Source organism: Neurospora crassa, linkage group I, assembly GCF_000182925.2.
Source record: "Neurospora crassa OR74A linkage group I, whole genome shotgun sequence".
NCBI lineage: Eukaryota > Fungi > Ascomycota > Sordariomycetes > Sordariales > Sordariaceae > Neurospora > Neurospora crassa.
This window is the reverse complement of record NC_026501.1, coordinates 5,865,553-5,892,511: the sequence shown is the minus strand read 5'-3', so window position 1 is coordinate 5,892,511 and position 26,959 is coordinate 5,865,553. Positions and strand designations below refer to the sequence as shown.

Sequence of the window (26,959 nt, the reverse complement as noted above, 5' to 3'; positions counted from 1 at the left end):
CAACGGCAGGGTGGGAGTGGTGCGCTGACGAACAGCATCAACAGCGCTGCTCCACTGTGTCTTACACAGATGCCCACCCTAACAACCTAACCCACAGCCTCACTGTGACACCCGACCGTCGACACCTAGCTCCCGCCTGCTGCACCTCAACGTCCAGTCGTCGTCACCAACGACACGGGAACCTCGAACTGTCTGTTTGGAGTGGAAGCTACCTCTACCTCTACCGTGACATCTTTCAGTGGAGTTCTCTTCGGGTACCTTTGCGACTCAACACCAAAGATACCACCCATCCCGTCCCCCGTTTCCCGTCGCCCCCTCCGAGACGGCAATGACCTATAGCAGTCTGCCTAGATCAGGGGACGTCCTGTTCTCGAATCCCTAGACTCTCAAGGTCTCCTCCTCCCACGATCGCCACCACCCGCCGCCAACCATGTCTCTTGATCCTACCCGGCCGAGGTCCATCTCCCCCGAGAGCTCTGGCCGCGAATCTCCAGTACCCAAGCAATGGAGGAACCAGCTTGGGAATGGTATGTTATGTTCCTCTCCCTCCCTTGAAACATGCCCGCTAGAATACAGCTAGCAGGTAGCTAACCAGGTGATGGACAGACGAAGTTGCGCCGAAGGACAAGAACTACCGCAAGTACGCTTCCGGCGTCGAACGAGCTCTCTCGCTGTTCGATACAGCCCTCCAAGAATGGGCCGACTACATCTCCTTCCTCAACCGCCTTCTCAAGGCACTCCAAGCTCGACCGTCCACCATCAACACCATCCCCGCCAAGGCTACCGTCGCAAAGCGTCTGTCACAATGCTTGAACCCGTCTCTTCCGTCCGGGGTTCACCAAAAGACGCTCGAGGTCTACAATTTCATCTTCACAGTCATTGGCAAGGAAGGTCTGTCGCGAGACCTGCCACTCTATCTCCCCGGCCTTGCGTCGGTTCTGTCGTTCGCCTCCCTTTCCGTCCGGACCCCTTTCCTCGACCTACTCGAACGCCACTTCTTGGGTGTAAACCCGCGATCCCTACGACCTGCCTTGAAATCGATCATACTTGCTCTTTTGCCAGGCCTAGAGGAGGAAACCAGCGAGGACTTTGAGCGCACATTGAAGCTTGTGGAACGCGTCAAGGCCGCTCTCCGCCCACCAGAAAGCGAGACAATAACGCCAACTCACTCCTCTGGTGACGACTTCTTCTGGCAGTGTTTCTTTCTGGCTTCCATAACCGGGCATAGCAGGAGGACGGGGGCCTTGGCATACCTTATGCGCGCCTTGCCTGAACTGGGACATCAGTTACATTCAGATGGCTACAAGGCTGACACTCGCAATGGCTTGGATCCCGAGGTTTCTGCCAAGTTGGTACAGCTGGTAACGTCTCCCGAGCCAGGATTGCTGATCCGCTGCTTTGCTGCCGGTTTGGCCGATGACCAGATCCTTATTCAACGTGGCTTTCTTGATTTGCTCGTTACCCATCTTCCGTTGCACTCCAAGGTGTTGCAAGCCAGGGCCAAGACCGACGACCTAGAACTCCTCCTGAAGACCGCAGTTGGGGTAACGACCCGGAGAGATATGAGTCTAAACAGGCGGCTGTGGACCTGGCTCCTCGGCCCCGAGCCGACAGCTGCTCACGAGGGCGAAGGCGGCCCTGATTCTCCCACAACTACTGCAAGCACCCCTGCCTACTTTATGTCGAGGACCAGCTACTTTGAAGAATTTGGGTTGCGACCCCTGACTCGGGCCCTACTCGGCATGATTAAGGCTAGTAGAGTTGGGAACAATCCGGCAGACCGGGCGAAGCCATATCGTATCTGTCTTTCCTTGATGGACAGGTGGGAAATTGGCGGCTTGGTTGTGCCTGAGGTATTTCTTCCCATTGTTGACAGTGTCCGAGACTTCAAAGCAAAAGCAGACAGCAAATCAGACTTCACCGAGGTGCTCCGAAGTGCAAGTGTTTTCTTTGACGGAGTCGAGAGCGGGTTGATATACAGCGAAATTCTCAACCTCGTGGCGCAGGCTATCAGTCCTGGCAAACTCTCAGTGACTGATCGTAGCGACAAGCTTGACCTTGTCAAGTTCATTCTCGGCCATTTCAACGTCAGCGAAGAAGAGATGATAACCATTCATGCTCCGCTTACGGTGCTCTCCATCTTATGCATGATCGAGGAGTTGAAAGAGAGTGATGCTTATGCGACCACTCTGCTACCAGACGGTACGACTTTGTTGGTCCAGGCTTTAACAATAGCTGCAAGCTTGTTGGAGCTCGTACCAGAACGAGCGTTCCCGACGAGCGCAAAAGCTAAAGCTATCGAGTCCAAGGTTTTGGCCGGAATCCCGAATGTTGAACTGCTGAAGAAAATCAAGAACTTCTACCACGCCGAACAAGGAAACTTGGACGCCACCTCTCCCCCATTTGTACCGCAGAATGTGGCGGAACTCTTGTTGCAAAAAGCTTGCGACATGAACTGTGAGAGTTTCAGTCAACGCGAGTCCGGCCCGACTGTCGCTGCAAAGAGCAGAGTTCTCTTGCTTCTTCTCACCAAGACACCTCACAGATCGTTCCTCGATACGAAGAAACTTCTTGCTTCCATTCACGGGTGTCTGTCATCAGATGCTTTTATTACCTTTACCACCTATTATTCGCTATTAACCCTTTCTACCCACCTTTATTCTGCCGACCGGATTTCCCATGTGGACCTCTCTGAGTTGGTTAGTCCTTTGGTACGCCACGCATGGAGCTTTTTATCATCGTCAGAGCCGAAGTACCACGTTGAGACGGTCCGAAGTCTTTGGTTACTCCAGACGGCACTGACACCAACCAATCGAGACATCGAGGCAGCCATATGTTCTCTAATGCTGGAGAAAGATGTTTCAGGGACATTTATCCAACGTCCTGCCGACCCTGGAAGAAGCTTCAGTGTGCTCTGGTCGCATAGTCTTCAAGATAACCCCTCTGGAAGCGATCGCCGAGGACCCAAGACCCCCATCTTTGACGCAAAGGCGCCGCCACGTCTTGGTGGTATAGATAATTACGAAGTCATGCTTACCCGCCCGTTATTCCTAATGTTAGATGCCCTCACCGATGAGCGGACGCAGCTGTTCATGACAGTCAAGAGTTGGCTGAGCAGCCTAGTCGGGATAGACAAGTATGACCCCAGGCCTTCTGGGTCACAAGTCACAGCTTGCTAACGCCTTTGCTCCCAGAATTTTCAACATCTTCGTGTCCAAGTTCGCCGAGCTATCATGTCTGAGGCGCCAAACAACCTCGGCTGAAGCCAAAGAGGTTCATAAATTCTCCGACGAGGATGATGTGGAGCTGGCTGTGTATTATCTCCGCTCCTTATCCAATGTCTTTCGCTTTACCCCTGATAGCATTTGGGCGTTCCTTGCGAAAAAGACTATCCGCCCAGATTCTTACTTCCCATCATTATCCGAGATTAGTACGTCATCATCCCATTCGGGCATCTTGTACATGGAAGCTAACCAGATCAGCCGGATCCGAGGATGATCTGACCTTCCAGGAGTTTTTCCTCAAGGTTGCCATGCAATGCATGGCAGACGTCAACACTTTGAACGACGAAAGCTCTCAAATAAGGGTGACACAGCTTTATCGTTCAGCATTGGGCGTAATGCATCCTATCCTGGTGAACCCCTATGCTGAACCACTAGCACAGTTGCACCTTGAGAACCCTCTCATCGATATGCTCACCCAGTCGCTTTCAGGTCCGGAGCCTTACGTCCAGACCTTGCTTTTGGACGTTGTCTTTGCGGCCCTCAAGCTACGTGAGTTAGCACCAGTTGAACTTCCAGAATCACCAACCGCAGAGAAACGTGCCGCAAGTGTTACGGCAGACTCGGCTAAAGCCTTCCGAGCTGTGGCTGGAGGGAAACCACCATCCGTTCTTCAGCCGCCTCCACCCACGCTGCTAAAGTGTATCCTTTCCGGACTCAGTGCACCTAGCAGCCGACACGTCTTGGATAGCTGGATTAGCTTTCTTGCTGAGTGCCTACCGCTTTACTCAGATTCAATCTTTCAGGTCCTGATTCCCTTGGTCGAGACACTCTGCAGTCAAATTTCCACCACCTTCAGCCGCTTACAGCAGCTCTTCCGAGCCTCCGACGAGCCTCAAACGCACAGTCAGATTGGTCCCGAGACTACCTTAATATCCCTACTGAATGGCCTCGAGCAGGTACTGGCAAGGGGACACGACAGGCTACTGGCTGAAGAGGCCAGAGCCCAGGTTGTCAAGAACCCAGACCAGCCTCAAGGCTTTTTCGGCAACATGGTCTCCGGTGTCTTCTCATCCGACACACCGCAAACCCGGAGCGCCACAGCTAACGACCGACTTACCGTCCTTTTGGCCTTCCAAGATGCGGTGCGCATCTGCTTCAAGATCTGGTCCTGGGGTCAAGGGAGCGATGCCTCCCTGCAAGACAACTCTTCGGGCGCTTCGTTTAACTACACCTCTTTACGGATGAGAAACCGAGCGCGGAGGCTCCTTGAGCATCTTTTTGCTGCTGAGACGCTAGAGTGCTTGGAAACGGTGATTGGGATATGGAGGGGTGCACTGGATAGTTCTGATACGTCCAAGGCTGCCGAGGTGTTCAATCTCTTGCCTGCCCTTGATGGATCGCGGCCGCAGCATACAATCCCGGCACTTTTCAACGCTATATACAGCAGGACTAACCCGGGCGCGCTGGATCCCTCAAGGAGGTCGACCCTTACTATCGAGCTGCAGGATACAGACGTGGTGATTTTCCTGGTTGACTACGCACGCACTCTGGAGGATGATGCGATGGATGAAATATGGCAGGACTGCATGATCTTCCTGAAGGACCTCCTCGGCAACCCACTGCCCCATCGCCAGGCGTTGCCAAGTTTGCTGGAGTTTGCTGCGATTCTGGGTGAGAAGGTGGACAACACCAACTTTGGAGAACAGAGGAAGATGCGTCGTGAACTGGCGGATCTCTTCCTCCGTCTCCTGGCGGCTATCTTCACTACACGGCCAACCAGCTTCGTGGAAAACTCTTCGACAAGCTACTCTTCATCCACTACCAACCTTCTTCTCTCGGAAAAGAAGCCAAATGAGGCCCCTCGGACGCTTTCCGTAGCAGCCAGCCGGACTCCATTCGAACGCGCAGACGATGTCGTTGGGATCCTCTCCAATATCGTTCCCAACCTGCCCAAGATCCTCGTTGAAAATGACCGCATCCTCACGGCTGCCACCTCCATCTCGGCCAACGTGATCGGCCCAACGCTGCGGTCCAAGTTCTTCCCCGACACCGTGTCAAAGAACACCCTGGTGTTGCTCCACCAACTATCCCGCCTACCTAACAACCAAAAGTCCTGGAAGAAGGACGTTGCCGATGCCTTCAACGATTCGCGCTTCTTCAGCTCCAACCTGAGCCTCGTGCAAACCGACTGGCTGTCCCTCCTCAAGCAATGGACCGTTGCAGACAAGGAACGCATGCCCGAAATCCTCGGCCGCATCACCCCGCCCTCGACTGCGGGCATTGTCTTCGGCGTCGGCGCCACCTCCGCCCGCCTCGAAGCCGACCGCAAGACGCAACTCAACCTGCGGCGCATCGCCACCCTGATCCTCGCCGCCACCGACGACACCTTCGTAACTGAGCTGCCGTCCATTCTCGACAAGCTCGTCGAGCTCCTCGGCGCCACCGCCACCTCTTCCCCTTCCTCCACCACCCGCGCCGAAGTCTACATGGTCATGCGCGCCCTCGTCCTCCGCACCAGTGCCATCCACCTCGCTCCGCTCTGGCCCGTCGTCAACGCCGAGCTGCACGCCGCCATCTCCTCGGTCGTCGCGCCCGACCACTCCGCGCCCAGCGACATATACGGCAACCCGGCCGTCATGCAAGCCTGCAAGCTTTTGGATCTGCTCGTCTGCGTCGCGCCCGATGACTTCCAGTTGCATGAGTGGTTATTCGTCACCGACACTATCGACGCCGTCTACCGGCCCAGCGCAGCCGGTTATCAGCCCGTGGCGCTAGTGGATGAAGTCTCTGAGGAACTCAACGGTTCTCTTGTCACTCCCCACGCCCACGCCCACCACTCCCACTCCCGCTCCCTATCCGAAGCAGGAGCCGCAGCTTTAGGCCTAGATCCGTCCTCGCTCCTTTCCCCCACCGATGGAATCGACGGTCAAGGTCAACCCCTCCGCCGTCCCCTGCTGGGAAACCTCCCAGGTCAAATCTCCGACGAAGTAGGCATGGAGCGCAAAGACGAACTAGTGGCCAAGGTGCTCCGGCCGTTTTTCGGACAGCTGAGTATCTTTGCGTTCGAGACAACGTACAAGATGACGGAAGTGGACTGGGAGGGGTGTGTCAATGGATTATTGAGGGATCTGTTTGATGAAAGGAGTGTGGTGAAGGCTCTTTAGGACCGGGCCGGCTCTGCGTATGGTGGTGGTGGTGGAGCGGCGGGGCTGAGAGATGTGAGAGAGTTGAGAGGGAGGGAGAGGGAGGGAAGGAGTAGGTCGAGTTCGAGGTCGGGGACGGTGAGGTCTAGGGGGGAAAGTAGGTGGTAATTGGGATGGAGGATGCTTGGAGCATTTCCAAACAAAAAAGAAGTAGGTTTAAGTAAAGTCTGATACTGTTTGGTTTACGTGCTAGAGGTAGCGTAATTTGTTCCTTGATGGTTGTTTTATGCTTTGTACAATATCGATAGAGAGGGTGTTTGTTTCCCGTCTCCTTGATCTCCTGACAATGACTCTGACGGTGGTGGTAATAAAGAAGGCCATCAAAATGGGAAAGAAAATCTCTTACAGTATGTGCATGCTCGTGTCACATCCGTCCAACGTCAATTGTCCATATCATGTCCTGTTCCTTAAAACCCTATCCCAATCCCGAGGCTTCATCAGCCACCTGGTTCCCGAGCCTAACCATAGTACTCCGGGAGATCCTACTTCTTTTCCTTCCCATGGTCGCAGTGATTGCTAGTTGTTGTGCGATGAGCGTCTCCTTCGTTTTCGCTTCCTTTTTTCGGCGTTGTCCACTTTGGAGGTGTCAACTTCGATGTCCTGGGCGTAGGAGGTATCGTAAGCGTCATGGGCCTCCGACGCCTCCTTTGGCGCCTCGGGGAGGAGCTCTGGTATCGTTTGCTCCTGGTCGTCATCCTGCTTTCTCTTCTTTTGCCCCCTCTTTTCCTCGTACTGCTTCTTATCCTCCTTGCCGGCGTCAATATTCCCCGGCAAATAAGCCACCAGCGCCTTGCTTGCTCCTTTTTGACAATACTGAACCACGTCAATCTTTGGAGCACCCTCCGGTACCAGAGCGGCAATCTGGTTCAAATCGCTTTGCCTAGGCAAGAACAGCGCCTGCGGCAGGATATGCTTTTGCTTCTGCGTCGATGGGTGCTCCTCCTTTGCTTCTTGCGGCATCGTGCATGCCTTGTACAGCTGCTCCAGGTTATACGGCTCCATCTTGCTAAGATCGAAAACCTCCTGATCGCGGTACGAGACGCCGCCCCAGGGCGGCGAGGCGAAGACTAGACACTCTTCTAGCTTGAGTCCCGCTAGGAGGCCATCCAGTTCCTCGTTGTCATCCTCTTGTTCCTGCCCCTTGTTGGCCGCCTCTCCACCCTCCCTTCCCCTCCCCTTCATCTCCATTCCCTTGGTGCCCCTCGTCGTCTTCCAAAACCTTTTCATAACCTCAAAGCAATCACCATGCACCCACGTAATCTTGTCCAGCACATCATACACTTCCGCATTATGCTGGGCGCAGGCCAGCGTCGACCTGTCCTTTTCGATAGCAATGATGCGATCCCATCTCCCCGAGGAAAGAGCAAAGGCAATCACGTTGCCTCCGGCGCCGCCAAAGAGGTCGATTAACACGCGTTTTCCGTCAGCGATGGGGTGAGTGGAGAGGTCCCGGGCGATGCGCGTGGCTACCGGTTCGGGCGTGACGCCGAACCAGGCAGAGTCGGTTAGGTGGATGTCGTAGTTGTAGAATTCGAAGATTGAGAAACGTTGGTGCCAGTATCTGGGAGTGGGGTGAAATGGGGTGTTAGTGAGATTTGGGTTGGGGGATGAGGGACGGTGACGAGAGGGAGGGGAGTTTACTTACTTTTGGATGTCCCAGGGGACTTCACCGAGTTTGGTGTAGTGGTGACAATTTTCATCGAGAGGGAACTTCTCTCCTTTTTTGAGAAGTTTGGGACTCATGCTCCTGATGACTGTGATAGACTTGGAGGTATTGAGTTTTGTGTTGTTCGGAATGGTGTTGGTCTTGGATTGTGAATCCTGATTTGCTGTGGTGGACAAATTAGTTGATCTTCTTTCTTCTTGCCTGTGTCCCCAGGACTGATATGGTTGAGAAATCACGGACAGATTCGATGGAAAGACCAAAAGGTTTTGAATTGAGTCAAGGAGTGAACCTGAGATGAATGTGAAGAAGTACTCGATACCCGGAAGGTGCCGCGGTCTGGATGTACTGTGTAAGTCGCAGGGACTAGACTACAGTTAGTATTTTTCCCCAATTCAGGAAACCCACCTAGATTTGCGCAAACCCCACAGCGTGCCTGGAATTGGGAGCTTTGACCATCAAGGTCCACGCCAGCAGGAGCACTGGGCTGAAGTGGGGCTCGCTCGTGCTGCTGTCGTTCATCAACGTCCAGCGCACCGTGATACGGGAGCTCCGAGTGCTGTAAATGCCAGGGTCGCTTCCTTCATGCCGTGGACTTGCATTTCGACTCTCGGACGATCAACATCCAAATCGCGGATGACCACCAATCTTTAAACTAACCCAACGTTCGTTCGGACTTCACAGCATACTAGCATACAACGATGACAACCATGTTTAATGCCCTCAACCGCTTCATATCCCGGCTCGACGGCGATGCGGCCACGTCCAAGGAGAACCAGCCAGGCGGATTTGGCTTCCAAGTGCTGCGAAACACCAACCCAGACCTGGCCATTGAGCCATGGTTTGACTTTGTCGTCGGAATCAATGGGCGCATGATTGTATGTTGGGAAATGGTTCATTCCAGGGAGCCACGGGTCTAACAAAGCTCTGCTCTAGGACGACTCTGACCCGAGGCTCTTTGCCCAAGAGGTTCGAAACTGTGCTGGCGGGGTTGTACAGCTGGGACTTTGGAGCGCAAAGGTATATCACCATCATGAGCATGCCAAGTTTTTGACACGCAATGCTGACACCTTTTTCTTCTCAACAGGGCCAAAGAACTCGAGCACTCCACATCCCCGTTCCCGCCGACACTGCCTCCCTCGGCCTTACCCTCCAATGGACTGCCCTCTCCGTCGTTACCAACATCTGGCACGTTCTTGACGTCCCCGCCAACTCTCCCGCCGACGTCGCCGGTCTTCTCCCGTACAGCGATTACATCCTGGGCACCCCCGAGGGTGTCCTTCACGGCGAGAGCGGGCTCAGCGAGCTAGTGGAGGACCATATTGACCGGCCCCTGCGTCTTTACATCTACAACAACGAGTACAATGTCACTCGCGAGGTGACCATCCAGCCCAGCCGGGACTGGGGTGGTGAGGGCGCCCTCGGTTGCGTTTTAGGCTACGGCGCTCTGCATCGGCTGCCAGCGCCCCTGAGCGAGCCTGTGCACGCCCCCGGCGAGACCATGTTCGACGGCGACTCGGAGCAGTACGGACACGTCGGACAGCAGCAACAGTATCAACAACAACCCCAATACGGATACAACCCGAGCGCACCACCAGCAACTAGCCAATACGCCCCCGCCACTGCGACTTTCTCTCCGCCACCACCCGTTGGCGGTGGTGAGTTCCTCATACCAGCGCAAATGGTCGGCACACCACCAACCCCAGCAACGCAGTCTGGCGGCGCGGCCGCTTCTGCTCCGCCTAGGGGAAAGAAGAAGGAGAGACCGGCGAATAGGGGAGGGTTGGGCTCGATGGATGATTACTTCAAGGAGCAGGAGAAGAAGAGCAGGGAATTGGATAATGCTCCTAGCAGGAAGAACACACCAGTACCGCCGCCGCCAATGGGAGGTCCTCCCAAGGGTGGGCCGCCCAAGACAGTGTCGTCGCCGCCGCCTGGCAGTGCGCAAGGTGAAGATACGGCTGACCGAGGCGAGAGCTAGTGGCTTGATGTGGAGTATTGGGAGAAGTTTTAGTCTAGGAGTTCGTGGACGACACCCGGGATATGATGATTACAGATACCCAGGGATGGGACTTGGTGACTGTCTTTGACAATGGCGTTGGACTTTCCGTCCAGTACTTGGCTTTGGGAGTTTGCGGGCATTGAATTTTGTTGAAGAATCCCGTCGCCTGGCGTCATGACAGGCCCGAAGTTGGTGAGGTTATAATAAGACCCCTCGCGGTAGTATACTTCACACTAGTGTGAACATTTTCAGCGAGGGGGAGAAGGAAGTAGAGCAATTCAGTTTGAAGCATCATCTGTACATACTGTAAATCGAAAAGAAGAAAGGTATAATTAATGCCAACCTGCTTCAATTTACCCTCCCGCCTTTGTTTTGTCTTCTGCTGGCTCCTTTAAGATCTTGGACGGTTCTGTTATTGCTTGCTTGCTTGATCGCCTGCCTGCTTGCTTCCTTCATGTTCCCGTCTTTCAATCATTTCCCACTCATTTACCTGGATCTGTTTATCAACCCCTGAATCGCAGGACAATCCTCCACATCCCCGCTGGTGCACTTTTGACCCCCTCGCTCATTTGCTCGCTCATCCTCGATTGATTTCTGTTCTAGTTGATAAAGTTGACGCAGAAGAAATGCAGAATCAAACTACAGACCAGGTAATCGGCAAAGGCTCTATAACCGAGCACCAAGTAAGTCAAAGTTAGCACACAGCTATCCCACCAACACTACATAACCCCGGACATTTCCTCCTGCATAAGAACCCGTATTTTTACGTACCGTTCAGGCGACACCGAAGGGAAATCACTCTTGTTCGCCTCGGTCGTCTGGATCCGTAGCGAGGCCGTCAGGACGAATTGGCCGACTGTTGCTGAGAAGCCGGAGAGGAAGGCGTTGAAGGGCTATTTGTTGTGAGACGACGACGACCATTAGTCAGCCAACGCTTGCTTCTCTTCTACTGATTTTTTCTTGTTTGTCTGTCTTTTTGGCTTTCTTTCGATCCACCATTGAAATTGTTCGGGAAGGGAAGGGAAGGGGGATGGATCAGTTGGGTTCGGGACGGATGGTGAGAACCCTCGGAAGGCGCGCGAAGAAAGAACGACGACGTACATAATTGCCAGCCAAAACGCAATATAAAAACTGTAACCCGCCCACTACCACCAAGAAGGCCATGAAGGCATCAAGCAGCTTGGTCCGCTGCGGCGTTGTGTCCTGGTAGTGTCTCAAAAGGTTGCTGAAGACTTTGTTCCATGCTTGTTGTCCCCCCGCCGCCGCCGCCGCCGCCGTCTTGTCAATGTTGCTGCTGCTGCTGCTCTTGCTAGTAGTCCCACTGGCTTTTGTGGTAGAGGTGGTAGTAGTGGTGGTCGTGGGCTCAATCTGAGTGCTGGTAGCAAAGGCATTGGTTGTCGTGGCAATGGGAGGAGCGGAATCTTTGGGTTGGACTTTGGTTGTGACTGTTGCTGATGGTGTCGTCGAGGTTGCTGAAGGGGTGGGGGAGACGCCGCGGGCGGCAGCCGCGTTCTTGCGCTTTCCACCCATTGTGACGGATTGTTATGATTGTTTGGGGATTATGGAACGTTTCGATTGATTCGTGTATCTCTGCGCTGTTGCTAGCAGGTGGTGTTGGTTCGAGATGGTTGATTTGAAAATTCGTTGTCGCGATGTTGTTGAAGCTGTTATGGGTGTTGGCTTGTGTAGGTACCTACCTTGACGGGAGCTTCCGATTCCACACACTGCTCGCTGTGTCCAGTCGCTAAAACGGCCACGAAGCTTCATCTGGCTGTCATCATCGGGGACAGGGGTACAATACAGTACTTACGGAGGTCGCACACGCCCGCAATGCTTGTGCTTGTTGAACACTGTGGGGGGATATCAATTGGAACTGGCGCACGGGCCAGGCGGCATGGGTGGGGAGAGAAGGGATTGGATGGAGCTCCACTGTGGAATTGGGGACCTGTTTCCAAGTCGATGGAGCGCTCCCATGCCATGCATAGGTCGTGGAGAATTGGTGTCGAGAGTGGAGCAGGGCCTTGCTTGTTCAACTTCACTTCAGTTCTCTGCAGAACAACATGCTATGACTGATCACTGCGAAAATGAGTCCGAGGTTTTGATGTCATTTGGTGTGATTTGGCTCAGAAACAATCACGGGTATTGATGTTATAGTCTTCCTCTCTTCTACTCACCCAATCTTTGAATCTCGCGCACTTCTGCTGTCCAGCTTCTCAACCTTCCCATTGGGGACCCTTTGTTGACTTACACCCTCCCGGTGACGACATCCACTCACAACTCACCACTATCTATCCCTCACACCACAATTATAAACATACAATCATGGCCTCCATACTTGAGGTATGTCCTCTCCTCAGCAGATCTCAATACCACAGTCTTAGGAATAGCTAACAAAAATACAACAATACCCAGGCCCTCCAGCCCCACCCAGAAGACCATCTCCACCTCCGTCTTCACCGAGCCCGCTCCGTCATTCTCACCAGTCAAGAGTACATACATACTATTTTCCCTCTCTCCCCTTCTCCCCGCCCTCTCTTCCCATTTCTACCCACCCACTCCTTTCCAGTCGGTCAGTCGGCCAGTCCACCACAGATTTATTGACAGTTAGGTCCCCAGACTAGTCGAAATCCGCGCCGCCCAACGGACCTTTGAAGGCGCCTACATGCGCACCGCCCTCTCACAGTTCTCCTTTGCGCTCATCATCCTCAAGATCTTCACATCGGAATTCTACCCCATCGGCGCTTTGTTCGCCGTATACGGAGCTGCCGTCATGTTGGTGGCGATTTACCGGCGATATGAAGGAAATCGACAATTTTTTGATCAGGAGGTTGAGGAGGAGGACTTGGATAACGACGAATGTCATGGGACCGGGACAACGACAGCGACAGCGACAGGGTTTGATGGACAGATGCGACAGGGTGATGCTGGGCTGGTAGTTGATGGAATGGAAGGGGGAGGGCAACGGCTGGAAAGGAGAAAGACGGTCATGGTGGTCAAGAAAAAGTTTAGGACCAGCACGAATAGTGTGGCGTTGTTGACGGGGTTGAGTTTTGCGGCGTATGTGACGTTGATGGTGTTGTTGTGGGATTTGAGTCGATAAGATTAGGCTACGCCGGGTGGAAAAGCTTTCCTTGGATCACTCTATTTCCCCTTGTGTCTCGCGAGTGATTGCACGCAAGTATAATAACATTTACATGGCACTTCCTGTTTGGACTACGAGTTCATGTACATTATTTCGTGTGCATCTCTGCGGCAAGTCTGAAATGCGAAGCAAGTATGGTATCAGATTCCTGTGAAATGATCATGGGGATAATTCTTCCAGGGCAATGAAGAGATACCAATGAAAATGCTCTTTGCTTACGTCGAGCCAAAACATAGATAAGTACAAAGCGAGAAGCAAAAAAAGGCGAGAAGAAAGTTGTAAAGCCGAACAAAAAGATATATGAACCAACAATGAATCCAGCTATAATCCGTGTACCGCTGCAAATTTTGTTTCCCGTCCTAGTCGCTGATCATAATGTGAAAGAAAAAAAAAAAGAAAAAAAAGTCCTGTTAGATTTACCAGGAGAGATAAAGAGAGAGAGAAAGGGAAAAAAACAGAGAGAAAATCAACAAAATAACAATAACAAATTCTGAAGAAAAGGAGAGAGTATTATCAAGTAACGGACGAACAAGACGCCAATGACAACATCGCCACGTAAGCATCGCTTATCCAAATTGCTGCTCTTCTCTTTTCCCCAAGCCGTCAGGTTGTTCGCGCCGTTCCGTATGTCTATCCCGTCCCGCTTCCATGAAAAATTCTCCGAAAAATATGGTCAAGTATGAAGCAGTGGTAGAGGTCCATCCAGAAACGGTACCCGAGTCCTTGAACCAATCTCTGGAATCTCCTCTTGCTCGGTCATTCCCTCTTTTCCGATTCGAGGGCCTGAAATAAAGGGTAATCCTTGCACGCACATTGAGTCGGATGACCAGCCAAGCCCATTTCAATTTGACGATGGTGGTTTCATGGCGGTTGTACTGGTCAAAAACTCGATCCCATCATAACAAGAGTGGGTAACCTTGTAAGATATCATCACGTCTCGGTCTGTCTCATGTGATGTATCTCGTGCCGCAATAACCCCATTCGATGTCACTGGGCACTCGGTTTCCCGATTCTCTCTCGTGCATCTGAGAGTTCGGGTGGGCAAGCCTTTTGATTAGTGGGGGTTGACTGGGAATCTTCGTCGAGTACCACAGGGGAGCGTCTTCAGCCGAGCCGCATTCTCTCCGCAAAACCGCCATTCTGCATCCAGAAAGGTAGAACGCGAGTAACGTCACTTGGTGGCCGTGAAATAGATGCCTTGACTTTCCAGAACCCGATAGCCATCAGAAGATGTCTAGCGGCCAAATTCAACCAAGCTTAAACTCAAAGTTGATTTTAACTCTGTAATGCATCGACTTGCCTGCCATCGCACTTGAGCATGTCGTGGCCCGAATAATGAGCCTTCTTTAGTGGGACTTCAACCCCTACATCCCATGGCCCTGCTGGTCTCCTCCTTCCCCATACCACGCAGAATAGCCTTCAGCAGGCTTGGAATACTGATAAGGTTGCTGCCACGACGCATAACCGGTCGGAGGAACAGCTCCAGCTGAGACGGCGGGATGGGGATCCTGACTTGTTCCCGAGACGGTATCAATTCCAGGCATGATATTGGCAATTGGGGAAGGATAGATATCACTGGACATGGCAGACGACCTGCGATCGTAAGGGCGACTGCCACCGCCCGTTTGTGACGCTGGGGGATATTGCTGGCTGGCGATGCCCTCACCGCCGCCGCCAAAAGACATGGAGCGAGAGGAAGGGACAGGGTAACCGGATGATGACCATGCTAACTCATCCCGCGAGGATTCGGAGCCCATGGATGCTGCTGACCATGTGGCTGATTGGGGAGCGTGCGGCGTGTAGGGGGGGAAGGCTGGGGTGATGGGGGATTCACTCGTGTAGGATCTCCAATTCGAGTTTATATCGTTCGATTTGGAAGTATTCGGACCGACGTCATGGGAAATCCAGTTAGCCATGCCGTGCTGGCCAAATTCGTAGGATCTAGTGTTTGTGGCACTTGGGGGAACTGTAAACTTGTCAGTGGAAACCCACACCATGTCTGTTTGGTTTTTGACCTACTCTTGGGATCTGGGGTGTACTCTTCCCTACCCGAAGGCTTCATTGGGGGTGGCATGTTCGTGATTGATGCTAGTGACAAATGCGGATAACTTGAATGACTGTGAACTTCTGATAGGGCCCCGCTCTGTATCGCCGGTGATGAAGATGTGGACGTGATCTTAGGCCCAGTAGAAGGCCGTTGTGCCGACTTTTGTCGGGTTTCTTGCGAGGGTTGTTGGTCCACTGGGTAGAAGGTGCATTCTTTCTTCAGGCGAATGCAGTTGACACATCGAGCCTGTACGTCGTTCTGGGATGGAATACACCTAATCTTTCTGCGACGACAATGTCCTGCGTTTACGGTCAGTGTACACGCAAGAGTTACTTTGGTCTTGACTAGAACTTACCGCATGCAACAGATGTCCGATGATATCCTAGTTTGTTCCTTCTTTTCTCTCCTGAAAGCAGACCTTGGTCGGGCGTCGTTGGATCTCGCGGGGTGGGCGGCGGTTGGCTTGTTTGCGATGCAGACATTGAACGCTTCGACTTCGTCGCAAACGGATAAGAGTCCGATCGATCTCTGCCCATATCTGGGCTGTGCCTAAGATCCGACCCTGGAGGCGGAACGGAATAAGGCATGTACCCGGAATGTTGGATATCCATATCTGTGCCGTTCTGTGACGGTGGCGGAGGATACTGAAATGACATCGTGTCTGTCATGGGTACTGACAATACAGCAGGATATATAGCGGAGTTGCCAGACAGCCAGCCTTCAACTATGGATTTAATAAGGAGCAAATGGGCGGTTTTTATCAGGCAATCCTGCTCTGAGTCGTTCTACTAGCTGAACGGCGGCCTTCAGGGTTGCCGCACGTTTCAGCATCAAATAAACAAGAGATGGCGGGAGGCGGGTAATGATCGGAATTGCGGATGCAGTGGTCGATCGTGACCGAATACCGTAGCTATTCAATGATCGGTGCTGATTCTCCGTGTCTGGGGTAAGGGTATCTATGTGCAAACGCCTTGAGGAATATAGTTAGCGGGTGGCCTGAGATGCCAAAATCTGGACCATGGGCCAAAGCCAGTGAAAAGAGATAAGCATAAACTAATGTGGGTATTGGATATATGAAAGGGGAGTGCAAGAAGTACCTCTATGAATAATCAGAGTAGATGAGATCGGAGAGCATATAGCGAGTAGGCGGGCCAATGAAGATGGTAAATTATTTGGTACTTCCGGAATAAGAGGACCAGAGCAATATGAGCGACGCTGGACACACCCTCTTTCTGATTCTAGTTGGGCTGAAGGGCAATGGCAGCGGCAACTCTCTGAGCGATGTTGATGCAAGGTGTTGACGCAGCAACAAGGAGTCGGGCTATATTCGATGTTGGATATGGCTACACCTAGATATGAGCTTGTGCCAACGGGAGGTGGAAGCATATCAGTGATCTGATGCGTCTACCTACCTTTAGGTATACTAGGGAAATGCGGGTAGTATCTAGGGGAACCGACGCCTGCTGACTGCAGTTGAGGTTCAGGGAGTTTTTCCACCGTGCTGAAATGCACAAGCGAGGAGATGCTTGGTCTGAAACCGGAGCCCCAAGATATCCCGTTGGTCGGGTTAAAGGCTTCACACCCCTGGTGTGATAGTCTGTGTGTATCGATGAAATATATATATGTCCTAGCTAAAATATGGTCAGCAGCTAAGGTGACAGATTCCGTCGCCGCCGTTTGTGGACATTTCCCACCAGCTAGCGCTGGATGTTGTTTTAGAAGATGTAGTTCCGCGCTTCCAGGTTTTAGCACAGTCGAAGAAAGAACTATTAGCCGCACGTATGATGGACGAGCGTATAGTGCTTGTGCCTTGAGATACTGCAATCGATGATGCCCAGCTGCAACTTGCAAGGGGAAACAGTCGAATCTGGCTGAGTGAGGGAGGGTTCCGGCAGGCTATGAGGCGTCGGCCACTTGCATATGTCAAAGGAGCCGCGCCAAGTTGAGCAATACTGGGATCTAAGCAGCTTCGTCGGCTAATCTGGTGTCGACTGCACAAGCGATTTCGCAGTGGTGGTCAAGAAGTACTCAAAGGCTGGGGCACACTCAGCTTCAGCGAGATATCTGCTGATACCATACCACGAGAGGTGCAACTCGATGATCCTGGGAAAACGCACGAGCGATGAGCCGTGAGAAGGTCTTGGTCATTCAGCTCGTCCGATTTGAAGCCGCTTTTCGTCGACTGAGCGGAATGTCAACCCTGCTTGATCAAAGCAACCAACTGAAGACGATCCGGGAGTGATATAACAGCGTCTACGCCACACAACACTGCTGGTTGCAGATATGATGGTAGGCCGGGGTAAGCGACAGCTGGTATAAAGGTGGAAATGCTGATATGAAAAAGTCTCGACGATCGACGGGCCCTGGCAGGCGCTTTCAGAGGTTGGATACGATTGGGAGATTAAAGGTGGTGTTGTGGTCTTTACGCTCTGCACTTTCCTTTCTTTTTCTTGACTGCTTCGTGGTTTTTGCCCGACTGCAGCGGCTGTTGAGATTTTGATTTGTAGGACTTTTGCAGCGAATGAGCACTCGTAGCCAGATGCTGATCAGGAAAAGGCGTCTAAGGCTGAACACTTGTGGTTGATTGCTGATCAAGTGGTCGTTAAGGCTGGTGCTCGTTATAATAACTCAATCGTTTGAGGTCGTCATAGGTCCGAGTGAATGTGTGAGGTTTGAAGGTAGGCTAGTTTTCTGGGGGGAATAAAAGACGGACTTGACTTAAGATGAAATGAAACGACCGCGCGTGGGCTAAGTGATTAATGCAGCTTCATGCATCGAGATTGGTTGGAGAATGAGGGAGTGTTGGGATGTAAAGAACAAGGCAACGTAGGCCGAAACCTCAAAGTAAAATATGATGCAAGAAGGAGTGGCGAGACTGGGCAAAGAGACGACGCACAAGGGCAACGGGACAGAAAGGTCACATCAATTAATGACCATGGAACATATTAAAAGCTCTTGTTCTTCTCCCATATCTCTTTGTCCCCTGGACCCCTCCGATCTTCGCACAGTCATTCTGTCACTGGCAACGTAAAAGAAAATGGGCAAGCAAAAGTGCACTGCACCGCAAGTGTGAATGCTGTTGGGGCTGGAGCATGCCAGACAATGAAGCACCCGGACATGGAAGGAACCCAAAAATGTCTTCAGGCAATCATAATTCAAGGGCAGAAACTGAGGAAGTAACCCGAAGTTTGTATCCTCAAACGGTTTCAAGGGCATGTTCCAGCCCAAAGTTCGGGTGCTCGGTCAACTCGACATGCCTGTGACTTTAATATCAGTTACTGCTAGCTTTCGGTGTCATGAAGCAAAAGTAAATTGAAGGCAATCGTCCGTCTAGGCCTACGGGTCTTCCCACCCCATGTCCTCGCATGACGGTGGATGGGATGCTCTTTCAAAAGCGGTCTGAACCACAATACTTACCTTGGAGCGGCGGAGGCTGCCTTCGTCTTTGCCCACTTCCCTTTGAACAGTGCTAAAGGCGGAAGCACCACACTGAACCCCCCTGATCAGCCATCGGGCCTTTCGGAAGGAAAAACTCTATTTCCTTCCATTGCTTCCACCACTAACTTGATCAACCGACCTGGACTTCCCAGACTCCGGTTGTTGTTTCGAGGGATGCAGCACCTCTACCGAGCACCATGATAGGCTGCACTCGACATCGATGCCACATTGGTGGACTCATTGATGTTTGGCAAGAAGTTTGTACATGCATGAGGTACCCTTCCTATGGTCGACAGCCATCCCCCAATGTTCAGTCTTGTATCCCTGCGCGCGCATGTAAGTACCTGTACGCAGCTGCCCGGGACTGCAAGGTACCTGAGAACCCATATTTGGTACTTGGTGTCTCAGGCACAGTAGAAGATGCTTGGTCGGTTGTACTTGGCTAGACCCCTTTCCTGCGTATATCACTGGAATGATTTGACCAAAGTGTTGTTGCCTTCTGCCCCTCTCTCCACTTATCGAAGCTTCTTTGTTGCCACTAGGCCCGGCCAAAAGAAGACGCTGAGATGACATGCATACCTAGGATGCTTTAGTGCAGCTTTGTACCCTTGTTGACCGCGGTCAGGATCATGCGCGAAAGTGGCATCCAGCGGGAAGGGTAGGGTCCCTCGTGAACAGGATCGGATCTTGGAGTCCTGAGATTTCGACATTGGAAGATGATCATATGGGGAAAGCTTGTGATGCTGTGTTGATGCTGTCGGGTCTCTCATGATGAGATCCAAATAAGGACCAGCAAAGAACCGAGAGCCTGTGAATAGTGGCCACGAACGTGTCGTAGTGGATGCCTGCGCGAGGCCTGCGTGTCGGAGCCTGACCTCGGTTCTTTGTTGAACAGTTGGACTAGTTACAAGGACATTGTCCAAGAAGGTTTATCGTGGACTTTTGTGTCGAAAAATGCGCCGCTGCCAGGCTCAAAAAGCCCGCTCTGATCCCTGGCAGGTCCGTGCAAATAAATGTCAAGGATCACATACCTATGACTGTCATGATAGGTTGAGGACTGTCTGAGCCCTGGGATCAGTCCCGTTTGAAGTCAAGCGTCTGGTAAAAGCCACACCACTTGTAAGGATGCCAAGAATGCGTAACCCCCCTCATCCGTCATCCTTGGCCTCGCTGTTGCAGTTGGAGGTGTCCTTCGTTCGGGGAAAGATTATTCGATTCTTTCACTAGTCAACTAAAACGTCATGCTTGTGGCTTCGTTAATCGTCGACTTGGACCCATCTCGTATTATGCCGAGGTTGATTTGCGCCGGGACGGATATCAGTCTGGCTATTCTCTGTCTGGAGGGGACACGATCCGTCGGGGAAATGCCATGCTGGGCCAGAGTTCTTATCAGGGCTTGTTGATCCTTAGCAACGTGGCAGAAGAAATTTACCATGGTACCTGATGCGCTGTTTCGATTGGTACCACTTTCATACATGTCTCTTATTTAGCCCGGGCCAGCCTGTTAACGAGTGTCAGAAAGGTCGACCGTACCTTGCATCAGCTAGTTGAAAGGGTGAAGACATATTTGATGTCTGCCGTAGCAACAGTATGGGGCCTGGAATTCGGAAGAGACGATGATATCAGCCAATGTCGTCGCTTTCCCGGATTGCTCTCTTCCTCTCCTCTTTCATGAACCGGTTGCTCCAGCTGCAGTGCGACACAGGACTGTAGCTGCGATATTGGCTATCTGGCACTTGCGCAGTGATATGGCAGATGCTGCTATCGCTGAACAAGACTCAAGCTGGTATAATGCTGGCTACTATATAGCGCTACTGGGTCGCATTGGGAGCCATGGAAGCCTCCCTGCGATCATGTAACGCTACATGGGCCGCATCCCCGAAGGGTCGTCTTGATGGGCGCCTTGGGGACAATGTTGCAAGATTGAAGTTTTCCAGACCGGGTCTGGAAGCTATTGCTGCTGAGCAAGCAAGCAAGCGGGTGTGGACTATATCGTCAGAGGCTTGGACTAAGAGACCGGTGAGCGACATCACGCTATCTTTCAAGCAGAGTCCATGACTTGGGCAGTAATGCTTAACCTCAATGCTCAGCATACCCGACACCAATCCCAGCCTCTCAGTCTGTGTAACAAGCTTTTGCATCCTGGAAACCCCGTCAACCAACGGTCCCAGCAAAGAGATATGTCGATGCTTGGTAGGCTACCAGACAGTGTCAGGACGGGGGAAGTGGAAGCCCAAACTCCATGATGACGTTTCATGACTGCGTACCTCTAGTCTAGGGATCTGGGGATGTCTCTGTTCTGACATGTGGGAATATGGATCAGCCCGGATCTCGCAATATGTACCAGCGCGCTTGTTGCAAGCAGTGTGTTGATGGGAGATTGATCGTCGCCAGGGTCCGATTGACAGCCAATCATCCATGTGTCGGTCGAGGACAATGGCTGCTGGTTTAAATGACGTGCGAAAAGGGCCGGTCTGAGTTTCGTTCCGTAGTGTATGTACAGCGCAACCGGACAGCCGCCCATGTTTTATTGCCAGGATTCGTAATAGTGGTAGGTGACTCGGAATCACGCTGCCGAAGCATGTACAGTTGAAGCGATCGATGACTTGACTATTCATACAGGATTGAAGAGAGAGATCCTCTCAGAGAAGTGAAGTCGGCAACTGCCTGGTCACGGTGTTCCTGCTGGCTCAATGCAGTCTGCCTGCCGCCGGCAAAGCACGTACCCAGCTGCAGGAAAAGAAACGAACGGGCAACAATGAACAAGTAAGAGGTACATGTGCACTCATCTAAAGGTGTAGAGGTACCTTAAGGTGGAGATTGCTTGGGCATCCTGCTTCCACTTGGTTGCAGCTTTTCTTTGCACCTACCCTGTGCGATATCTCAACTCCGGCCAGAATCGGACATGGAATGGACGAACTGCTCTTTCCCTCCCTGATTTCTCGACAATTTTCCTTCATCCCAATTTCCAAAACTTCACAGCAATGGCTCAATAGGTAGGTAGCGAGGTGCTCCTGCCTCGGGGAGTCAAGACCGCCACCCCGACAGGCGAATGAATTGGATGCCGGCCGGTATGACGCAATGTCCATCGTTGGTGAAGTCCAGAATTCGATGTGGGGTGACACCCAACGAGGACACTCAACCCTCAAGCCTCGACATAAGTTCTACTGGCTAAATCATCTATCGCTACAGTATCTTGCGTTGGAAACGAACATGATCTCTGCATTGCTGTAACCCATCAGCTCTTTAAGGGCACAGTAAATGAGCACAGGATTGACTAGAGGTAGCTATACCCTCGTATGCAGGGCGAGCCCGACATGGCCGGCACGACAGTGAGACAACCAAAACACTTGATTCCATATACTAAACACATCTAGATATGTACATCCACATCCACATCAGCACAACAGCAGGCGACGGGTAATCCAACGAATCCTCCCGCAAAACGCGACCCTGTAACGGCTATCGTGACGCTACACAGCCTGTCCCGCTCAGCCCTAGCTGTGTCGATGAGGGCGGCACGCTTAGCTTTGTCCACTTGCCGCTGCGGCTGGCTGCCAGCTTCGGTATTTGCGAACAATAGACGCTCTTGCGCGCTTGTGGCCGTCAGAAAAAAAAAATGTAACGAGCCTCGCTAATAAGTGACAAAAGCTCTAGGACCTGATGTTGGTGGTATCTCTAAACGAAGGTACCATCGACCGCCTCTGGCTATGGTCAGATATCGTAATCCAAGACCTGCGCAGAAACAAGACCATTTGTCCACATTTGAGCGGATTTCCTGCACGGCCATACAAACGCTTCCATATCGTCGGATTTTCGGTTCACCTTCCTCCAGCGTGTGGCAGACGAGCCTTGGCAATGACAAGGGTTCGCTCACGACTTTTAACACGTATGTTTTCCTCTCCCATTTCTCCCTCGCACATTATCCAGTAACCGGCAACCAAGCACTGCATTTCCGATGAAGCGAACCTTCTACAGTCCAGGATCCCAGCAATACACTCTCCATTATACATCTCGGAACCATGCAGCTTTGTACATGTGTCTAGCCACGGCCATGGATGTCCAGCGGCGTCCTGGTTTAATTTACCAACTTGTCACTGGAACAACAATACTAATACATTTTCCCTTTAGCCAAAATACTCTTATACATGCTCACAGCCATACATTGCCATGGTGATTAGGCCATAATCTGCCTCTGCAAAGCTGGTGGATGGTCCGTCTAATAGCGCGGGCATTGACTTTGCGCAGGTCAATATCGTATCTAATCTACCTCTGCGCTGACGATGGTCGCCGTTCCGGCAGCAAATGCCAAAGATTGGAATCTTGCGTCATGAGGAGCATACTTGGCACATCTCGAAAACATTACCAATTCACAAACCTCTTTTCGAGCTAATCCGGGCTAGTATGCTGCTGATACCGAATGGTGCGACAACCCCCGGGGTTTGTTTGATACTCTCCGAGGCTTTGCGACAACAAAGCACGAGAGTGGTCGAGCTTCTTTTCCGTCGACTTCCATTCCACAGCCCCTACATCCTGAGTCTGGGGTTCTAGAATCCTTCTCTTCTTATGCCGGAAAATCGTCCTACGATTGCAGCAGAGCTAACAGGAATTGCTGCGAAAGTAGCGAACTAACAATCCGCTTCCACTTGCTCCAAACCTGTTACATCGCATGTTGCCTTCGCGTCTCCTGGGTCATTAGATGAAACGCTAACTGACCTACGATACAATCCTTTGTCGATAGACACAGCCAAAGCCGAGGCACCAAGATGACAGTCTAACACAGTATCTTACGAGCCCACTACAACTCATACCACTCCACTGTGTGTATGTCCTATAATCAGGCTATCATGGGATACTTCGCACAACCGGCATAGATTTTGGCTGATGATGACTGAATGGGTGAGAGTCATAAGAAGGAGGTACACACAATCTACTACTCTGAGTGGTCTTGACGATAGAGCTAACATGCTAGAGACAGTACCCACATCTGAACGCCTCATTATCCAACAGCTACGGAAACTGTAACTAGGCAGCCAGGCTTTAACCTCTCTCGGTCCCGAACTTCCTTTTGGGTGCTTTGCAGTCGTCAACCAACAATAAATGCGTAACACCGGGGCAAACACATTCCGTAGAGCCCTCAAAGAACATGCGAACTTGCGAATGGGGTCATAGATTATCTCCATTGCAGCATTTCATGCGAACCACGATTCGCCCTGGGCTGATGGCCACAACAATACTGCGTCAACAGGGAGTGTTGGGCTGGCCCGGGGTTACCTATGAGTATCCGAAGGGAGAAGTATGATTAGACGTAAAAGTTGATTGTCAAACGCCGCCGACAGTGTCAACTTTGCCCAGAAGATCCAATTTCCGTTTGACAAGAACCGCACCAGTAACTCCCCCAGAGTGGTAAGTCTTGTTCCCTTCCCATCTAGCCTCTCCTCGAGTTATCCTAAAGACACTGAGTTCTCGCCTACCATCCCTGGATCTACTACGGCGCCTCATATACCGCCACCATCGGTTTCTGGATTGAGCGATTGTACCCAGGTGTCTTCCACGCCTTCCACCTCACCAGCACCATTGTGTAAGCTAATACAGACAAATGGTACTACTACGACACCAGCCGGCAGGGGATCGATGCACTTCCCCACGGCCGAGAACGGCAACCATTACGGCAGTACCAAGGATGAAATGACGGAGATGTTGACTAAGAGAATGGGTGGCTGGGGAAGGGTGAGGGAGAGGAGGATTATTCAGTTAGTGGGTGAGTTTTCTATCCCTCCCCTACACACCACAATACCCACGTCGTTGTCGGGACAGAAACAAGTGTTGATTGATAACACATGGGCTTACCATGTACCGCCTAGGTTGCTTGAACATATTGTTCCGGACGATGAGGCTTGATGAAGTTGAAAGTGCAAAGCAACAAGTAATTATAAGTAAGCTACCAAGATATTATGTAAATCTCTCCTCAAGGGTGCCAGATCTGCCACTTTTCAACGGCAATCCCTTCCCAAAGTTAGAGTGTATGACCGCGAACCCTCTGATAAGTGTCCCAACAAATGCGAAAGAAAGAAAAAAAAAGGATTGACAAATAAAAGAAACAAATCAAAAGAAATAGGTCGCTTTTGGGGACCACCGTGTATGTTACTTGTAAGTACAAGTACATCCTCCAGATACAATTCCCAAATCCCGAGCTCACCAAAGCTCGTCATCTGATCTGCTGATCAATCACTTCCTGAGCGGCAGCGTCGCGCAGCGCGGACCAGCGGCATCGCCAACGATGGGACCAACCACAGGAGCAGCAACTTTTAACGCTCGGCATCAACAACTTCCTCATTCATCCCTCACCGCACTCTCCACACCCTCGCCAAGAAGCCCAGTCAGGTCGACCACAACCCCCAAGTCCAAAACGGGCAACTTCTCACCCCTAGGACCGACAAACCACAAGCAGTTGTCCACGGTAGTTGTGCGATCGACAGTAACGCCCAAGCAATCCCTGATGTTCAACAGCTCGAGACTAGCGCGGATAGCATCCTGTTCGCAGCGCTGGATGCACTCCTCGATTGGGGAGGTACCAGAGTTGTTGTCGCCGTTGCCGTTGCCGTTGCCGTTGCCACCATCAGGTCCGTCAGTGTTGTTGTTGATGGGGATGGTAGTGGTGTTACCGCCGGGAAGCGAACCAAGCGAGGTACCGCAGGGCAAAGTGCGGAAGCGAGAGACTTGCGTGGTGGGCAGGTTGGAAGGAGAAGCAGGGCGATTGTCGGCTCCTAGCAGGTTGCCGACGGAATCCAACAGAGAGGAGACGCCGGAGGTGAGGGAGGAGAGGTCGAGGTAGAGCTTGAGGTCGAGGTCAAGCAAGTCGGCGAGGGTGGTGGAGATGGAGAGGAAGGGGGGAAGAGGGCAGGAGGTGGTGGTGGGTGTGGGGAGAGAAGACCGGATGGCGGTGGTGAGGGTGGTGGAGGTGGTGGAGGTGGTGGTGGACGGGCTGGGGTTGTTATTGCCAGAGCCGGGACCGTTGTTGCCATTGCCGGGGCCGTTGTTGCCATTGCCCGGTCCATTGTTGCCGGAGCCGGGACCGTTGTTGCCATTGCCCGGTCCATTGTTACCGGAGCCGGGACCACCGTTTCCGGGACCACCACTGCCAGGACCACCACTGCCAGGACCACCACTGCCAGGACCACCACTGCCAGGACCACCACTGCCAGGACCACCACTGCCAGGACCGCCACTGCCAGGACCGCCACTGCCAGGACCACCACTGCCAGGACCACCAGGTCCAGAAGGATGTCCAGTAGGGATAGGCATAGCTGTCACGAGTCCTTCCTCATCGCAAGTGGTAGTGACAGGCCAAACAGAACCGCCGGCTCCAGGACCATGAGTATAGTCGCCATGAGGAGGAACAGTGACAGTAGGACCAGAGACGGTTACATAGATGGTGGAAGGCTGAACGTCAACCGAGTGAGGCTGGTTGGGGGGGACGCCGATCTCGATGGAGGCGCAGTCGGGGAAGAGAACGGTGAGGTCGATGCGGCAGACGTTGTCGGCTGCTGCGAGGACAGAGAGGGAGGGAAGGCGGGGAATGAGGTTCAAGGCCATTTTGAATTGAAATCAAAGGAGTGTTTTGCTGTTGTTGTTGTTGTGTGTCTTTGAAAGAGTGAAGGTAGTGAGTGAAGGAAGAGAAGAGGTTGAGAGTGATGAGGAATAAAAGTCATGTCGATGATGGGCTGCTCATCTAGTGTTATATAGATTTTGAAGGGTCGCCAGGCGATGAAAGTTTTCGCCCCGTGCGATGTTGTTGAGGCTATCACGCCTTGCTTCTTCTCCAGGATCCAGATCTCGCCCTTCGCTTAGGGTATCAAAGCAGTCTCCCCTTTCTTTCTTTCTTTCTTTTTTCGGAGGGTTCGCAGCCGAGCAACTGGCGGTATGTCTTGAAAGCTCACGGTTTATCTGGTCGACCATAGCGTACACTAATCTCTGGATGCAGGACGTACATTAGTGCCAGGCGTCGAAATTTGACGGTGGTTGACCTCGGAGAATTTCTCGCGTAGACAGTGTTGGAAATAATGGCTTTGCTTTTTTGAGTTCGCATCACGGACGTTCAGTGTTCAGTCTCCTGAGAACAACGAGATGCATACATGTGTCCCTTGACACAGGCCAAAATCCCTGGCAAGCCAAAAGGGCGAATGTCAAGTCTAAGTGTCTCATCGTCTTTTCGAATCCGTGCTTGGAAAGGGCAAGTT

At 52.2% G+C, this 26,959-nt stretch overlaps 7 protein-coding genes and 1 non-coding gene across 10 annotated transcripts; 4 read left to right on the top strand and 4 right to left on the bottom strand.

Annotated features, from left to right (window-relative positions):
* Positions 1–92: 92 nt before the first annotated feature.
* NCU09219 (dopey domain-containing protein) lies at positions 93–6,773 on the top strand. The gene is made up of 4 exons (XM_954070.2): positions 93–527; positions 607–3,136; positions 3,195–3,430; positions 3,483–6,773. Exons 1-4 carry the CDS (start codon positions 431–433, stop codon positions 6,386–6,388), a joined length of 5,769 nt encoding a protein of 1,922 aa, XP_959163.2. The 5' UTR covers positions 93–430; the 3' UTR covers positions 6,389–6,773.
* NCU09218 lies at positions 4,122–8,427 on the bottom strand. Of its 2 annotated transcripts, XM_011394959.1 has the most exons (3): positions 8,334–8,427; positions 8,073–8,256; positions 4,122–7,988 (listed from the first exon to the last, which is right to left on the bottom strand). In XM_011394959.1, exons 2-3 carry the CDS (start codon positions 8,168–8,170, stop codon positions 6,944–6,946), a joined length of 1,143 nt encoding a protein of 380 aa, XP_011393261.1. In that variant the 5' UTR covers positions 8,171–8,256; positions 8,334–8,427; the 3' UTR covers positions 4,122–6,943. The 2 variants fall into 2 exon arrangements, with proteins under 2 accessions (XP_011393261.1, XP_011393260.1); XM_011394958.1 differs by having other exon boundaries at positions 6,519–7,988; positions 8,073–8,427.
* A 197-nt stretch (positions 8,428–8,624) lies between these two features.
* Positions 8,625–10,480, top strand: NCU09217 (golgi reassembly stacking protein). Its single transcript, XM_954068.2, has 3 exons — positions 8,625–8,968; positions 9,027–9,110; positions 9,178–10,480. Exons 1-3 carry the CDS (start codon positions 8,792–8,794, stop codon positions 10,069–10,071), a joined length of 1,155 nt encoding a protein of 384 aa, XP_959161.2. The 5' UTR covers positions 8,625–8,791; the 3' UTR covers positions 10,072–10,480.
* On the bottom strand, positions 10,350–11,911 carry NCU09216 (oligosaccharyl transferase epsilon subunit). Its single transcript, XM_954067.2, has 3 exons — positions 11,194–11,911; positions 10,864–10,985; positions 10,350–10,758 (listed from the first exon to the last, which is right to left on the bottom strand). Exons 1-3 carry the CDS (start codon positions 11,620–11,622, stop codon positions 10,692–10,694), a joined length of 618 nt encoding a protein of 205 aa, XP_959160.2. The 5' UTR covers positions 11,623–11,911; the 3' UTR covers positions 10,350–10,691.
* A 194-nt stretch (positions 11,912–12,105) lies between these two features.
* On the top strand, positions 12,106–13,383 carry NCU09215. Of its 2 annotated transcripts, none has more exons than XM_011394956.1 (3): positions 12,106–12,432; positions 12,505–12,581; positions 12,714–13,383. In XM_011394956.1, exon 3 carries the CDS (start codon positions 12,755–12,757, stop codon positions 13,190–13,192), a length of 438 nt encoding a protein of 145 aa, XP_011393258.1. In that variant the 5' UTR covers positions 12,106–12,432; positions 12,505–12,581; positions 12,714–12,754; the 3' UTR covers positions 13,193–13,383. The 2 variants fall into 2 exon arrangements, with proteins under 2 accessions (XP_011393258.1, XP_011393259.1); XM_011394957.1 differs by having other exon boundaries at positions 12,709–13,383.
* A 1,139-nt stretch (positions 13,384–14,522) lies between these two features.
* NCU09214 (hypothetical protein) lies at positions 14,523–16,098 on the bottom strand. Its single transcript, XM_954065.2, has 3 exons — positions 15,637–16,098; positions 15,254–15,580; positions 14,523–15,200 (listed from the first exon to the last, which is right to left on the bottom strand). Exons 1-3 carry the CDS (start codon positions 15,947–15,949, stop codon positions 14,599–14,601), a joined length of 1,242 nt encoding a protein of 413 aa, XP_959158.2. The 5' UTR covers positions 15,950–16,098; the 3' UTR covers positions 14,523–14,598.
* A 6,297-nt stretch (positions 16,099–22,395) lies between these two features.
* NCU14026 lies at positions 22,396–23,778 on the top strand. Its single transcript, XR_897775.1, has 3 exons — positions 22,396–22,608; positions 22,851–23,638; positions 23,698–23,778. It is a non-coding gene; the product is annotated as a ncrg99 (non-coding RNA).
* An 853-nt stretch (positions 23,779–24,631) lies between these two features.
* On the bottom strand, positions 24,632–26,879 carry NCU09213 (hypothetical protein). Its single transcript, XM_954064.2, has one exon. The coding sequence runs from the start codon at positions 26,313–26,315 to the stop codon at positions 25,053–25,055; it is 1,263 nt and encodes a 420-aa protein (XP_959157.1). The 5' UTR covers positions 26,316–26,879; the 3' UTR covers positions 24,632–25,052.
* Positions 26,880–26,959: the final 80 nt, after the last annotated feature.